Source organism: Microsporum canis, genomic scaffold, assembly GCF_000151145.1.
Source record: "Microsporum canis CBS 113480 supercont1.2 genomic scaffold, whole genome shotgun sequence".
NCBI classification, from domain to species: domain Eukaryota; kingdom Fungi; phylum Ascomycota; class Eurotiomycetes; order Onygenales; family Arthrodermataceae; genus Microsporum; species Microsporum canis.
Genome location: NW_003299168.1, coordinates 2,733,675 through 2,749,173, shown reverse-complemented (window position 1 = coordinate 2,749,173; position 15,499 = coordinate 2,733,675). Strand labels below are relative to the sequence as shown.

Genomic DNA, 15,499 nt, shown 5'->3' with positions numbered 1-15,499 from the left:
AGTTACTTAAATTTTAGTCTCAACAAGTGGCTTGTTTGAGTTGGCGAGCATTTAACCATATAATATTATATCAAGACAAAAGTTGACCAGGCGCGAGCTAATTCAGGGGAAGAAATCTAGGCCTTGCTTGGTGTTGTCTATGAATGGCTGCTAAAACATCGATGAGGACTCTGCGGAGTCTTCTATATATAAACATTCTTTAGTATACATATTATAGAGGTCTGCTGCTACCGATATTGAATCTAGGACCCAGCCGTCTTTGTCATGGCATTCCAAAGGCTTATCTTGGGGTACTCGAGGAGTTGACGAAGACCATCCCGTCCATCAGCAATAGCGAAATCGCATGACTGGAACTCATTGATTCCCTGGCGGTCAAATATCACTTTGTTTGTTTCTGTCCGCCCCCCACGCGTTTTATAACGATTCAGATCAGTGCTTTTCAGAGGACGCTAGCAAGTATATCTATGGTGTTCCATATGGTTATCTAGCACTTATACAACGAGTTGGAGGGCATGCCATGAGTATCTCATGATACCAACTTTTGGCGTTTTCCGTCTATAATCCCCTTACACTCTTGAATATGGGCCGCAGAGCTTCCGGTTGTATATGTTCTGCACCAATGGAGTGGTCGTTCATAGAAATGAGACGCACTAGGAAGGCAACAAAACCCTGTTCTGAGGCTCGCGTATTAGTATCTATAAAGGCTGCCTGGACTACCCCCATGTAACACCCAAAGTTTGATATCAGAAGTCATCTTCAGCCTTAAGGGCGGTGTGGCATGTTCGCTTGGGTATAGAGCGGATTTTGAGAAGTCCACCAGCTTTTGATCTATCACCTCGGGAACTCTACCAATAATCTAATGCCTGAGTCTGGGACACGATGATGGCGCCGGCTATCATGAAAGCAAAATTTCTGGCATCTCCAATTGTAGCCAAGGACTGCGATGTATGAAAGAAGCTCATTTGACCCCATGAAACCGAAGACTCTCTATTTGAAGGTTCTTCAAAAATTGCACTTTACACCCTTTCCTAGGTCCAAGAAGCAAAGTTATAAAGTTAGCTGGTGAGACTCAGATATAACAAGAACACCTTAGAATTCCCGTCTTTCCAGTCTTTGCCAACTCTGAACTGCCTGGTTTCTCCAGTCTTCGCCCAACCAGTCTTTCCAGGTCATTTCGATATCTTGGGCAACGGAATCGCTAATATCCTTCCATGGCCTCCGCGGTCCAAGTAGGTTGAAGGGACAATATCTAGAAAATGCCCTGCCCATTCCCCTTGACATTGTTCTACCTCACGCGAGTTCATACACCAATAAGTCCTGGAGAGAATGACTTCACCAAAGCCTAGTACGTCTATGAAGGGGCCCCGGATGTAGCTTTTGTCTAATGCAACCGCAGTAGGGCGAACGAATTCGTTGGTTGTCAGGTTTCTAAGAACCCATTCCTGGTTGGTGGGATGGAAAATAGAGGGTTTTGAGCACCATAGTACTTGACCCTCATCTGCCGGAAAGGCCCTTTATCCCCTTTTTCACGGAAACTTAATTTGGGGTTTGGTGCGAAATAAAGCGTGTGTTGAGGATTCGGGCCCAATGTGGAGAAGTATCGGGCATCAGCCAGTTGAAATAAGTTGATGGGTATACCAGCGGGCTCGTCTGGCCAGATAGCCTCTTCTTCATCTGTGTCAAACCCTTCGTCCAATTCATAAAGATCCTCGAGAGACAATAACCCCTGAGGGTAACTAGCCCCTCCACCAGTCGTTCCGGTCACTAACACAAATGACAGGCGTGCCGGTCCAGGTGCCCAATTCTGCAGCAAAGAACTGTATAATTATCGGTTTCGCCATTTCCCAGAGACACCGGCAGGTAAGACCCAAACCATAGAGAGTATTGTAATCCAATAAATCACGGATCATATATAGGATTTCAACTGGTAGTTCAAGGAGTCGAGACAGAGAAATCTCAGATTGTGCGAGAGAATCGGGTGGTACGCGGGAACTCTCTGAGCACCGTCGCCTTTTGCGTGGAATGGTGTTTCCCTGAGTACAAAGTGGTGGATGTCTAGGTTTATCGTTCTTTTTTTCCCACTCCCGGGGGTGTACAACAACAGGCCTGGCAAAAAGAGTAACGAGGTTATACTCTGGCCTATCAAGGAATAATTCGACAGGAGTCTCCCTCCGTAGAAGCGCCTGGCGAAGGCGAGGTGCTACAAAGCAAAGATCGGGGTCCATTGTATAATACCTCGCCAGATGCTGAGAGTGATATGGAGGACGGCAGGTATAGTGATAACCGTTAGTTATTCAAACTATTATTCCTCTGGAAAAGCATTAGCTGGCAACATGGTAGCAAAGGGCAGTGGCCTCCTCCTTATATAGCCGTTAATATAGGAGTATCGTTCGTTCCATGGTTTGGAGCTTTGCAATGACGTGACCTGAGTTTACGAAACATTCCTAAAATCTAGCGCCACTGGGATTGGCTCTAGGAACGCCATTCAATAGCCAGTCTTGGTTGGCATCAGGAACAATTAATGTTGGAGTGCCCTGCCATGGTGTTGTAAGAGTACCCGCGTACATACTAGGCATGGGTGAGAAAGAGGAGAAAGTAGTTATTATGATTCACGACGATCTAGTAACGCGGCTGTCCTCTGCAGTTGGTCATTGAACGATTTAACTTGATTCAACAGGCCGCCGTGAAAGTCGGAAACGGAGGAGCAGACATCCTGAGAAACAGTCCGGAGAAGAAACTCGAGGCCGACGAACGGGTTAGTAGAGCCAACAGAGCTTTGATCAGCGTTTTTTTGGCTTCTATCTACAGCCAGCTGGAGGTCATGAAGAGCATTGTTGATTGTTCCATGTTCCTGATAGATATCTCATTAGCCCTCCAATCTAGTCAGGTAGAAAAGAGATGTATATTACCGTTTTAGCGCTTTCGTCTGCAGAAAACCTCCTCCTTACTTCGTCTGCACGAATTGCAATCTCTTCTCTCTCCTTTCTTAGATCCATCAACTGATTTCTCAGTGTAAAAACCTCCTTCTTCTCTTTTTTTAGGCGCATCGCAAGCACAAAATTACTGTCCAGCAGTTCGCTTATTTCAAATAGCCTACCTTCTAACTCGGCACCAAAGGCCTCCACGGCCTTGCGCTTCCGAGTCCATTCCACCTGGCGAGTGCGGTTTGACTCTCGCTCTATCGCAGACTCTAGAGTAGATAATGTCTTCTCCAGCGTTTCACGGCATATCTGGCTGAGGACGTCAGCGGCATTCACGCCACTGCGAGATGGAATCTGTGGAGGATGTGAGGAAGGCCGATGGGGCGATGGCTGTCGGCCATCCGCTGGAGAGGATTGAGCAGAATCTTCCTCGTCAGGCCACTCATGTAGGGCTGAGGTATTAGCAAGCCTGTGGACCACGACTGGGACGGTCGACCGTCCCTCACCCTTCTCTTTCCGCTGACGAGTTTTCCCTTTTTGTTTCGGGGAACTATCCTCCTTGTTTTGTTTCTCTCGTTTTCCGACGGGGTTTGGTAGGACGTCTTGTCCCATGGCTGGGCTATTCTCCTTCGGAGCACTTTTAGGCCGAACATCCTGGGCTTCAGGTGTTGGTAAATGAGATTCAGATTCTGAGTTCCCTCCTTCACTGTGGGCTCCCGCCGTAATATCTGGTGTGTTACCACTGCCTTTGACTTCTGCCTGCTCTGACATTTCATCTGTCCTCTCATCGGTGTTGGGGTGAGGCAGATCTCGAGGCGAGTCTATGGGTTCCTCGGTTGAAACATTGGTGCCATTTGGCCGAGATGATTCACTCCGAACCAGTTCTTCATCGTGAGTCAAATCCTGGGGCGGAGATTGTAGTTGCTCGGGCCCATCCTCAGCTTCGCCCCCGTGGCTCTCAGGTACAACAGGTGGTTTTAATAAACTCTTTCGTTTCTTTTTTGGATGTTGGACTACGGATTTCCTCTTTCGCCGCCTCTGCTTTTGATTATGCGTGTGCCCAGCTGGTTTTGTCAGGGTCAAACTAGATTCCTGAATGCTGCTACCCGGACTCTCAACTCTAGGGGATGGTGACGCGGAAACTGGGAATTCAATAGATTGCCGTATGCTCCGTAAAGACGGTGTATCCCCTGCAGGCGATCTAGTAGATGATACAGTGTGTCTGACTGACGGAGATTTGCTGGTTTCTTTGCTTGTCTCCTTTGGCTCGGGAGGCAGTGGGTGTGCACTTGTGCGGTGCTCAGTGGGCGAGCTCTCCGGAGCTGCACTTTCGAATGATCTACCTATACTCATCCCATAAGTAGTTGAATATAAATCGAATACGGCTGGTATAAGCCTTACTTATCCGCCTACGCTTTGCGCTTCTTTCCTCTGGCCTGTCATCATCATCCTCCGGAATGTCATAGATTGATCCATCCTGAGGCTTTTCCGCAGATGCGCGGGCGGCTGAACGTCGACTAGATGCTCGGGAGGGTATAGAAAGTTGTTTATTCGAGGTTGTAGAGTGACGCGACTGTGGTGTTATAGGGGACTTCTGAGGGAGTGCTGGCGGTGATCGAGGCGGAGGAATCGGAGACTGTGGAGTTGGAGATCCAAATGAAAACCCGAAATTGACGTCTTTAACCTTATGGTTGCTATTGTATGAATGAATAGCAATCAGCAATCGGTTCAGCATAATGGTAATCGCATAGGCCGATAGGTTATACGCGTGTGTGCGTAGACATACCCTGCGCCGCGCAGTCGCATCTGCTTCCGCTCCTCGCGGCCTAACTAGAAGTTAACAAATAAAAAACACTTTACAGCATGGGAATGAGAAATCCACGACTTACTTGGTGCTGTCGCCATCGCTCTACATGTCTAGTAGTAAATGTTGTAGATGTTGTAGATGTTTTAGACGCGCTTCTACGATAGAAATGGTTATAATCCTTGGCGTTCTAGCAAATTGATCTTCAGCCAAAAAAGTAACATCAAAAGAGAGCAAACGAAGATATTGGAAGCTTGACAAGACACGCAAACACAGACGAGTTAGCTAGATCAAAGCAGCGACATTTGACTGGAATCAATGGGCTGGTTTTGGGGCAATCCTTCCTCCAACGCTGATCCGACGAAGAAATTGGATCCCAGCTTGCGAGAGTACCTTGAGCAAGAGTCGCCGTCTAGATACGCGCCTACAGCTGCCGGTGTGGCACCACGGCATCAGACACAATCGCATGAGAAGCCGAGAGAGTCATCTGGTTCCCAAGATCGAACGGCCGAATCTGCAACCTCCGTTCCCTCCGCATCGCTTTTCCCGGACGGACGATATGCACATATATGGAAGGACTACAAGACCCTCGAAGAGATCGAAGGGCCCAGTGTCTCGCCGGCAGAGAAGGTAGTGGAACAGTTTAAGCAGAGAAAGGAGGTGCTGAACAGGGCAGCCTTGGAGAACTGTGCGGAAGAACATGAAGATCTATCATTGTGTTTTAAGAAGGGAACTTTTTCAGACAAGATCAAGGCCAGGTTGACCATGTGTGGAGAGCAGAATGCACGATTCTCGAGATGTTACACGATGCAATCTGTGAGTACAATACTTTTTTTCAATCCGCTTGAGTAGCCAATGTTTTGTGTGCAGTGAGATTACTTGAAGGATACGTTACTGATGGTTTTCTAGAAATTCCTCCAAGCTCTAGGCTACGGCTCCTCGTTTGTATGGGATATGGAGAAGGAAGAACGGATTCAGATGCATGCGGACAGACTATACCATCGCATGTTGGATTACGAAAGAAGGGTGGCTGAAGCGAAGGCGGAAGGCCGTGAACCTCCTCACCCAAAATCTCTATTCAAGTCAGAGGCCGAGATAGCGACGTCACCAGATACCAGGCAACCGGATGACGAGTGTGCCATCCCAGGTGGAGAGGCCTTACCGGCTGGATCCAAGCCTTATAAGCCCCTGAAGGACATGACTCCACACGAGCGCGAGCTGGAGGTACAATCTTTAAAGCAGCAGATGGTCCAAAGGGAGATATACATGAAGGAGGTAACTCCGGTACTGAGGGCCGAGGAAGCAGCCAAGATGAAACGAAGAGAGAAATTCACCAGCTGGTTTGGAGAAACGATCGGAAACTGGCTGGCATGATTATATTTGGAGCGATGACTGAAGCATTTTGCCTCATTGCCATATATTCTGGTCTTTCGGATCTAGTTGTGACGGTTTCCCATCCAGGACCTTTCAATGTACGTGGCCCATGTAGACCTGAAGGGCGCTTCCGGTTGAATTGAGAGAGTAGGGATAATATACAGGCTGCAGAGATGACAGGCTGCCATGTATTCTTAAATACGTGGATGACAAGAGCTAGGCAAGTTACCTGGTCATACTATCCATGCTGCTGCAGTACAGGAGCAAGCTCTATGGCATGTCGAGGCAAAGAACATGATATCCTCCTCGCCAGCGCCTGTTTCGCGAAGCTAATGACAGTCAACTTTGGCAACTTTGGAGTCAAAATAAAACTCTTACTCGTTTTCGTCTGATATTCATGTATCTCTATCGGACTTTCTATTGGCTGAAAGACGTGGCCAATAAGATAGTAAAGAGTGGCAAACCCAGCGGTTCAATGACCAATAGGAATTAAGTAGAAACATACAGCCAATCAGAGGATACAAAAGCCTGAGTTTAATAGCTTATTATTTTCTGCTTACATAACCATGTTTTATCACCATCCATGAGATTCTCTTTGATACAAAGTGATAACAACAACAACAACAACAACATCGTGATTCCAACTGGACAGTCAAGATGTGAGAGGCTGTGGCTCTCCTTTCAAGAGATTCCCTGTCTCTACCTCCTGCACCTTCTGCAGCCGGGGTCAGAGCGTGCCTTCACGCCCTACGGGGATGCTGCTACGTACACCTCCAAGGCTGTAGCAGTCAACGCACATAGTAAGAAGCCGGTCGAGATGTAGATAATACCATCCAATCATGGCGGCAGCACATTATACGGAGTATGTTCATCATGTAGACAAAAATAAAATCCACGTATTCCGTCTTTTCTTTTTTTTCGCAAAAAGAAGACAAAATAATAAGAAAAAAATAAAAAATACATGCCTGTGACAGCCAGCTGCTGTTTGAATGCGACAAGTTGATGGAACTATTTTTTTTTTGTTTGCTGAAAGGCAACTTATTTATAGTTGATAAACAGTTTGTTGGTGGAGTAACGAAACAACCGCCCCAGGGTTCTCACTCTCAACTCTCTGAATACGCTCTTCTTCTTCTTCCTCGTCCAGACCGACAGCCACACCTCGTCCTCTCTCCCCTGAGCCATCGTCCCTGGTTCAACCTGGATAGACGCTGTCTCCTTCTTCCCTGGCCCTGCTTTCTGTCGCCGTCGTTCCAATGCTTCGTCTGTTGCGGTGGTGTTTTTAACTAGTCATTAGTAACTCCGAGCATTCGGCGAGAGCTCTATCGTCCCGGCGACCAACCCAACCCGTCTTTGGATATTCTGCTGCTACAGATAACCGTCGAATAGTGAATCTACGGCGTCAATCGGCATAAGCACGCTCGAATTCTGGCGGTAGGGGAACTTTCGGTTCTTTGGTCAGCCCTCTGTGGCTGTCAATAAACCGCTGCGATGAAGGCGACCCCTCTGCTGATTGCCTGGCACGATGACAATGCCCCCATCTATTCAGTGCACTTTGATCCTCATGGCAAAGGCCGACTGGCAACGGCTGGAAAGTACGTCCTGTCGTTCCTACAGATAAAGCTGCGTGGTACACTAACCGTTTGATAAATAGTGATAACAACGTTCGCGTACGGCTAAGCTCCTCCCCTACTCCCATCACTCCTTTAACGAGCATCAATTCCTCTTAGATCTGACGAAATGGATAGCTATGGAAGGTCGAGTCCACGGGAGAAGAGCGAAAGGTCACCTACCTTAGCACTTTGATCAAGCACACGCAGGCCGTGAACGTCGTACGCTTCTGCCCGAAAGGTACGCTTGTCTCCATCTAGACCCCCTTATTAATTATACGATAGGATAGAAGCTGAGCCAATGTAGGAGAGATGCTGGCATCTGCCGGAGACGATGGGAACGTCCTTCTCTGGGTTCCATCCGAGACACAAACGCAGCCGGGTTTTGGACAGGAAGGGCTGGACGACAAGGAAACATGGCGAGTGAAGCACATGTGCAGGTCATCCGGAGCAGAAATATACGACCTAGCATGGTCTCCGGACGGTGTTTTTATCATTACCGGTAGCATGGACAACATTGCTCGCATCTACAATGCTCAGACAGGTACTGGTCCCTCCAACCGTTTCCGTCCCTTTGTGACCCAGTTCTGACTGCTCCTACTACAGGCCAAATGGTCCGGCAGATTGCTGAACACTCTCATTATGTGCAAGGCGTCGCCTGGGATCCTCTGAACGAGTATGTAGCGACACAGTCCTCGGATCGATCGGTACACATATACGCCTTAAAGACAAAGGACGGCCAATTTACCTTGACAACTCACGGAAAGTTCTTGAAGATGGATTTGCCTGCTAGACGGGTATCTTCGAGCAGCCCTGTGCCGGACTTTGGCGGAAACCGAGTTCAATCGACATCAGGAAATGCCATGACTGTGTCTTCCCCCGGTGCCTCAACCCCAGGCACTCCATTGACCGCCCCTCTGCCCATGGACCCTCCTCCTGTGTCCCTTAGCCGCCGCTCCTCCTTTGGTTCTTCACCTTCTATTCGCAGGTCAGCGTCACCGGCGCCTTCTATGCCGTTGCCTGCAGTGAAGCCCCTCGAAGCCGCTTCTCCAGGCCTCTTTGGCGGGATAGGCGTGAAAAACGCCAGCATATATGCCAATGAAACATTCAACTCTTTCTTTAGGCGCCTGACCTTTGCCCCAGATGGCAGCTTACTCTTCACCCCAGCTGGGCAATACAAGGTTTCACTTGCTGGCCAGAATGACAAGGTCATGGAAGACATAATAAACACAGTCTACGTTTATACCCGTGCAGGCTTCAACAAACCACCAATAGCTCATCTTCCGGGGCACAAAAAGCCGTCAGTTGCTGTTAAATGCTCGCCGGTGTACTATACGTTGAGACAAGGCACAAAGCCCACTCGCCAGATATTTTTGGATTCCTCGTCCAGTGAAGAGGCATTTCCGTCTTTACCGGACTCCGTCATATCACAACCAGCTATGGAGCCTCCATCAAGTGCACCCCCCTCGGCCACTAGCGAAACTGCACGCTCTCTGCCCTTACTAGGAACGCATGAAAGCGACGCTGGCTCACAAAATACTTCGCTCACCCCGGTGTTCGCATTGCCATATCGGATGGTTTACGCAGTCGCGACACAAGATGCAGTTCTGATATATGATACCCAGCAGCAGACACCGCTGTGTATAGTAAACAACCTGCATTTTGCCACTTTTACCGATCTCTCCTGGTAAGTCTTCTGGCCCATCTTTAGGATTTGGTCGCTTCTCTGACGCTAACTAAATTTCAGGTCCCATGACGGGCTTACCCTCATAATGAGCTCCTCTGATGGATTCTGCTCGGCTCTTTCATTCTCTCCCGGAGAACTGGGCCAAATTTACACCATGGAAAAGCCACATCCTATCAGCTCCAGTGTGGCAGCGTCTACAAATGCTTCCGCAGCGCAGTCCCCTGTCATGACATCTCCCCGTAAAAACTCCACAGGCAAGGCATCATTAGCAATCGGAACTCCAATCACAGTCCCCGCTCGTGCAGCTAGCTCCGGTCCAGCCACACCGTCTTCGTCAACTTCCAAGGCAGCTGCTGTGGTAAACAACCCAACCCCTACCCTTGGCACTGTACCCTCAGTTACCGCCACAAATTCTAGCCAACCTTTTAGCACGCCACCGGAAACTCCCATGTCCTCCCATAGCGCTACCAATTCTATTAGCGGAAGCGTCTTGGGGAAGCGAGACCTGAGTACAGTGAGCGAATCAGAGAAAGAGGACCCAGGGGACAAGGATGAAGAAGATCAAGGAGGTAACAAAGCCGCCCAACGGGAACCAAAGAGAAAACGAATTGCACCGACCTTGGTGTCCTCCGCGAGCTCTGGGATGCCAAACTCAGAAGACTCCAGCAGACCATCCACCTGATTTTTTTTAAATTGCTGCACCTGTTTAAGGATATACCTCTCCCAAAGAAAAGTGAAACCGCCTGTCTTGGCCTCCAAATATCCAACTACTTCTTGGCTCCCTATCCAGCCTGGCTTTTTCCCGGCCAACCGCCTGCATTACGTTCTATTATTTTGTCTTATCCTTGATGTTCCTTTCCAATTATTCTTCGCTTTGTACATATGTGGGGTGTGATCAGGTCACCCTCTATCGCCCCGGCCTGTTTTTCTTTCTTCCCCTTTCTCTATTCTCTACCTTTAACGGCCTTTTTCTCATCAGAGTGCTTGAAACTGGCATTCCAAGTCTCACTTATCTCATATCCATCTCATATAATTCCCCATTATCGATGATATATTTTTGTTTGGAGAAGACTCCTTTATCCTTTTGTCCGCCTATTCATTACCTTGTTTGACTACTGTGATGTTTTTATTTTCTCCCGTCATTCCATTTTTTTTATCTCCCCATGTATCCCCCTTCTTTTATTATTTCTCGAACTGATATCACCTACAGACGGAAGAAGGTGACCCGTTACCAGAGAAAGGGGTTTTGGAACTACTATTGGACTTTTACGTAGGGACGGTGGAAACTTGGATTTTTCTCCACCGTTTAACTTAATGCTATTGATGTATTATTTGATATGAATGTCATTATTTTTATAACTAGCCAGCCAGACCGCTCCAATGATATTACGATATTTGATATGAAGTTTCCTTGGAACATCTTTGCAGCGAATACATGCTTGTAAAAAAAGATACAACGCAGTTCAAGCCTATGTATAAATGGTTAACAGCATAACAAAGAGCAACCAACAGTAAAAAGAAACAACAATTATCAATTCCACGTGGGATTATCAACACATCTGCATGTGCATCAAAAGAAAGCAAGACGCTGAAAAAGAAAGAGAGGGTTTTTTTTTTTTTTTTGGCATGATATATATGTATGGGTTTAGCCAATGTTCGATATGATCAAGGCAGTAAGTAGTATTAACTGTAGAATATGAATATGAGACCATGAAAGATGGAACGAAAAATAAGAAAGCAGGTAGAATAGGATAAAGTAAAGTAGGCGAGGTCTCATTGAAAGAGTCAAAGAGTAAAAAAGAAGAAACATGGGCATCGAGCGGGCAATATTACAATCCCTCCACTCATGACACCGACTATCAAATACATAGAACAGATGAAGCCGGGTAGAATGCTAAAATGTGATCAAGTCGCTACAAGAAACAACATCAACTATCATCCCGGTCTTGCGCATGTAGATATGTCCAATAATTACAGGGAAAGAAAGTAAAGGAAAGACGATCATAGGAAGCGTGGAAACGCCAGAAAAGGTGCACTAGACACTTGGAAGATGGGGTGTGCGGAATTTTTAAGGATTGGCTGACATATTTGTTTCATGGGAGGTTTGGGAATCATGCGGCTGTCTCGCTGGTTCAAGACGGCATGGTTATCATCCTCGTCATGGGAGTCTAGAGAGATCAAGATGGGACGAAAAGGGGTGCTTCAAGTACGCGATTTACCGAACCCCTCGGGGAACCAGTCCCAAGCATCCTGTTTCAGCCCGCCTGTTAGAGCTGATGCACGCGGTGAATCCTCACTCTTAATAAATTGTCCATGGCGCGAGGGAGGTAATGCGCAAGGCTGAGACCCAGCATGTAAATTGTGGAAATAAAAGGCGTCTCGTCCTTGATTTTTCTCATACGACAGGGTTAAGAGTAGATCTTTAGCGGTTGTGGAAAATTGGTCGGGTATCCTAGACGATCCTTAATAGCTTTGAGCAGAAACCATAGCAGGCTGTAAGAGTGGGCAACCGATTAGTATTCAAGTTACCAAAATGTATCGGGGACAAGGCTTTGTCACCAGCGATGAGGGGAGAACTTACTGGACTGTTAAGCATGTTGTTTCGTTTATTCCTGCCTTTCTTTATGTGACTCTTCAGAGCGCTCGAATCAAGAGGTTTTAGCAATTCGAAGCTGCAGAGAAGCTCATCGGAAACAGACATGATAGCACCCCAATTGTCGAATGCGCCACAATACTATAAAAAGGTTAGATTTGAGAAGATCGCGGTAACAGATAATGGGACAGGAAAGCTTACATTAGGTGCGGAAAAGACAGTAACGAGAATGCGGTCGTTAAAAAATTCATAACCATCTTCGACGACCATGTGTGCGCGACACACAAGATCGAAATCGTGCCTCTGCAAAAATTCCATAATGACCTTTTTACCAAAGCAATAACTGACGCCTCGTTCGTTAGGCTCCCAGTCTTCTTCCATATCGGCTGGATCACTCCATAGTAGATCATTTAATAGTCCATAGTCAGGAACGTCCGTTGGTCGAGCAATGCCGCGGATATCGTCCATATGTGACAGACTGGGGGACAGGCCGCCGTGAACACAGAATATTTTGCCAGCAACGATAGCGGCGATGGGAAGGCAATTGAATGTGTCGACGAATGTTTTCCAAATCTTAATGTTGCATCGTCGCTTGCACTCGTCGTAGAATCCGTAAACTCGCGTGACATTGGCGCATTCGTGGTTTCCACGTAAGAGGAAAAAATTCTCAGGGTACTTGAGCTTGTAGCAGAGGAGGAGGAGGATCGTTTCTAGACTTTGTTTTCCTCTGTCGACGTAATCGCCGAGAAACAAGTAGTTTGAATTAGGAGGGAATCCGCACATTTCGAACAGTCGAATCAAGTCGGTGTATTGGCCATGAACATCACCGACGATCTTCACCGGTGCCGAGAGCTCCAGCAGGGCTGGCTGGGTCAAAAGAAGTTCACGAGCGGCGGTACAGACAGCAATGATCTCAGCGTTTTTCAGACATACTGCCTTTGTGACTTTGGTGGAATATCCGGCATCTAGAAGCCGTGAAATCATGTCGTCAACATCGATAGACTTGAGCGCTCCGATGGTCATACCGGGGGAGCCGTTGGTTCCGTTCTGATCTATTATCGACCTAGCACCAGACTCGTTCAATATAGGATTGATGGAGTTTTCTCTCTTGATCAGAATGGACTCGCCTGCCTTTTGGGCGACGGTGGACGGAGCAACCTGTGACGGAGGAGCATCGGACACGTGATCAACTTCTCCGGATTTCTGGGCGGCGCTGACGTCTTTGTGCCCTCGGCCGATTGAGGAGGAATGTGGCGGAGATGGAGGTGGGTTTGGTGCTTCGTTCTGCAGGTCGTCTTGCGAGCTAACAGGTTGTATTGGCACCGACGAGCCGGATAGGCTGCGGGCGTGTCGTGAGATGGAAGAGCGCGCAAAGGCTGCTTCTAAGCCTTCGATAGGAGCGCTGTCTGATCGCGCAAGGGTTCCATTAGAGGCTCTCGGGCTGTCTGCCTTATCGCTCTTACCGCTACCTGGTATTTTGGAACGAATCGAGCCACGGATCGAACGACTGGAGTCTTTTGTGTCGGACTTTGAAATCGAAGGATACGCCTGTAAGCCCTCGACCTGTAGTCCTGCCCCATTCGACCGTGACAAATTCTTCGATTGCTGCTGTCCCATGCTTGGAGGGGTTTCTCTCTCTCTCTCTCTTCCTTTTTCCCCCCTTGTTGTTTCAGATAGGTGGCTGGACTGGCCGTTAAGGTGGCTCGAAAAGAGTCGAGATGAAGCAGAGGAAACTAGCCTCTACGAAGGACGTAGTGTGCGACAGCTTCCTGGAAGACTTGATGGTAGATGCAAGACGATCGTCCAGGTTGTTATGGGGAGGAAGAGGAGCACGACGACGGTAAAATGGCTCCAGGTTCGTAGATTTTAACGCTCGTCTGAGCAAGGATGGAAGAGTGGGAGAGCACAGGAGGAACGAAACGCCTTTGACGGGGGGGGGGTGACGGGGTCGGGATCTGGGCGCTGTGCTATTATATGTAGGATTTTTTCCCAGCGGTATCTACGGGTAGTGGCGAGTTAGTTTCAGGTCCACAGAGAAGCAAGCCCGGCGTCTATCTGACTGGCCGATCTGGACAGATGACCACGATAAGAAGAGGGTTATATATTGATCCCGCCATACGACCATGCAGCTGTATATGTATACATTGTTACGTACCTATTCGAAACAAGGGACGGGTCGTCTGCTCCCCGAGCTAGACTCTTGAGCAGGGGCAAAAAAAGGGCGGCAGACCTGCTGGCGGGTAGAGAAGGGGGCGTCTAAGGAGCGTTAACAGGCATCAAGACGTAGCGCAAGGTCTGCAGCGGCCTTTTATCAAGCTCAGGACTGGGGCGGGTGGCTGGTGGTTGTTGGCGATAAGAAAGAGGGCGAAGTTTGGAGATGATTAAAGTCGAGATTTTTTTTTTGGGCCCGGAAAGAAGAAAAGAAAAGAAAAGAAAAAAAAAAGAGGCGGACAAGAAAGGAAGAAGCTTCGGCGCCGGATCTTAGTTCGGCCGAAGCGCGCGTGGCGAGGTTATTTTGACCTTATTTATATAGAAGAGAAGAGGACATAAGACGAAGAATGAGATGTAGCAGATGGAGCAGATGGTAGTGATGATGGGATGCGAGTCAGCCTTAGGACAGACGGTCTCACGGCGTCGATAGCTTGCAGGGGATCCTGTCGCACAGAGCACACGATATCAATTTATATTCCAACTATGCGGGCTATTCAGTCAAAAAAAAAAAAAAAGGAGACAGATATATATCTTCTCTCTTATAGCAGAAGCTGCTTGAGCTCCATGTCGATGTGGACGATCGAAAAGCAATATACGTGACCCCCAAACCAGTTCGTCCAATGCGATGTTCGCTTACCGTCCCGAAGTGCGAATCACAGTGGACGCTAACTCGCGGTTTCATCGAATAGCCTGTTGTCGCTGAGGCCTGGCCGGGACTAGTCCAGCAACCGTTGCAGATCCATGGCGAGGGCCAGTATCTCCACGATAACTGGATAAAGATGGGGTGTTCCCGTGAAGTTTAACATTCCGAAGAAAAGGAAAAAGAGACGAGACCAGTTTCACCGTATAATATATATTCTCATCGTCCGTCTAACTATAATTTGATAAACCCCCGGATGCGCCGTCTGTTGAGAGTTATATATTCGCCACATCTACGGAGTATGCGGGTCGATATCGTGGCAGCCTCCCTCGGTGTGACCTGAGCGCGCAGAGAAAAAAGAACTTCTCTCCGCGCACTCGGCGTGCAGAGAGCACACGCACCCAGGCTGCAGTCTTAGGCTGTGCGTAGCTATATAGGAAGCATCCTATGTTCCAGTGAGTCGTGCGGAACGTGGTTCCTGCTGATCGGGTCCTCCCATGCTTTCTTCTTTCTCTCCTTCTTCTCCTTTACAAAAACAGTTTTTTTTTTTCTCACATCCACCCTTCCCAAAACTGCACGTCAAGGCGCACAGAACATCCCAGTCCGGTTTCTCTTGGCTGAACGCACTCGTGTGATTTCTCCCCTCGCCGCTGTCGGAGGTG

General features: G+C 48.1%; 5 protein-coding genes across 5 annotated transcripts; 2 read left to right on the top strand and 3 right to left on the bottom strand.

Moving 5' to 3' along the window:
• Positions 1-1,420: 1,420 nt before the first annotated feature.
• Positions 1,421-2,225, bottom strand: MCYG_02486 (conserved hypothetical protein; the record flags this gene model as incomplete). The annotated part of the gene is made up of 2 exons (XM_002849506.1): positions 1,421-1,726; positions 1,770-2,225. 2 exons carry the CDS (start codon positions 2,223-2,225, stop codon positions 1,421-1,423), a joined length of 762 nt encoding a protein of 253 aa, XP_002849552.1.
• Positions 2,226-2,602: 377 nt separating this feature from the next.
• Positions 2,603-4,826, bottom strand: MCYG_02485 (AT hook domain-containing protein; the record flags this gene model as incomplete). The annotated part of the gene is made up of 5 exons (XM_002849505.1): positions 2,603-2,851; positions 2,910-4,264; positions 4,323-4,615; positions 4,708-4,747; positions 4,811-4,826. The coding sequence occupies 5 exons, from the start codon at positions 4,824-4,826 to the stop codon at positions 2,603-2,605; spliced, it is 1,953 nt and encodes a 650-aa protein (XP_002849551.1).
• A 68-nt stretch (positions 4,827-4,894) lies between these two features.
• On the top strand, positions 4,895-6,099 carry MCYG_02484 (conserved hypothetical protein; the record flags this gene model as incomplete). The annotated part of the gene is made up of 3 exons (XM_002849504.1): positions 4,895-4,912; positions 5,092-5,541; positions 5,635-6,099. 3 exons carry the CDS (start codon positions 4,895-4,897, stop codon positions 6,097-6,099), a joined length of 933 nt encoding a protein of 310 aa, XP_002849550.1.
• A 1,488-nt stretch (positions 6,100-7,587) lies between these two features.
• On the top strand, positions 7,588-10,075 carry MCYG_02483 (chromatin assembly complex protein; the record flags this gene model as incomplete). Its single annotated transcript, XM_002849503.1, has 5 exons — positions 7,588-7,737; positions 7,845-7,947; positions 8,005-8,250; positions 8,313-9,393; positions 9,454-10,075. The coding sequence occupies 5 exons, from the start codon at positions 7,588-7,590 to the stop codon at positions 10,073-10,075; spliced, it is 2,202 nt and encodes a 733-aa protein (XP_002849549.1).
• A 1,781-nt stretch (positions 10,076-11,856) lies between these two features.
• On the bottom strand, positions 11,857-13,603 carry MCYG_02482 (serine/threonine-protein phosphatase PP-Z; the record flags this gene model as incomplete). The annotated part of the gene is made up of 4 exons (XM_002849502.1): positions 11,857-11,886; positions 11,975-12,127; positions 12,188-12,310; positions 12,335-13,603. The coding sequence occupies 4 exons, from the start codon at positions 13,601-13,603 to the stop codon at positions 11,857-11,859; spliced, it is 1,575 nt and encodes a 524-aa protein (XP_002849548.1).
• Between the last annotated feature and the right edge of the window lie 1,896 nt (positions 13,604-15,499).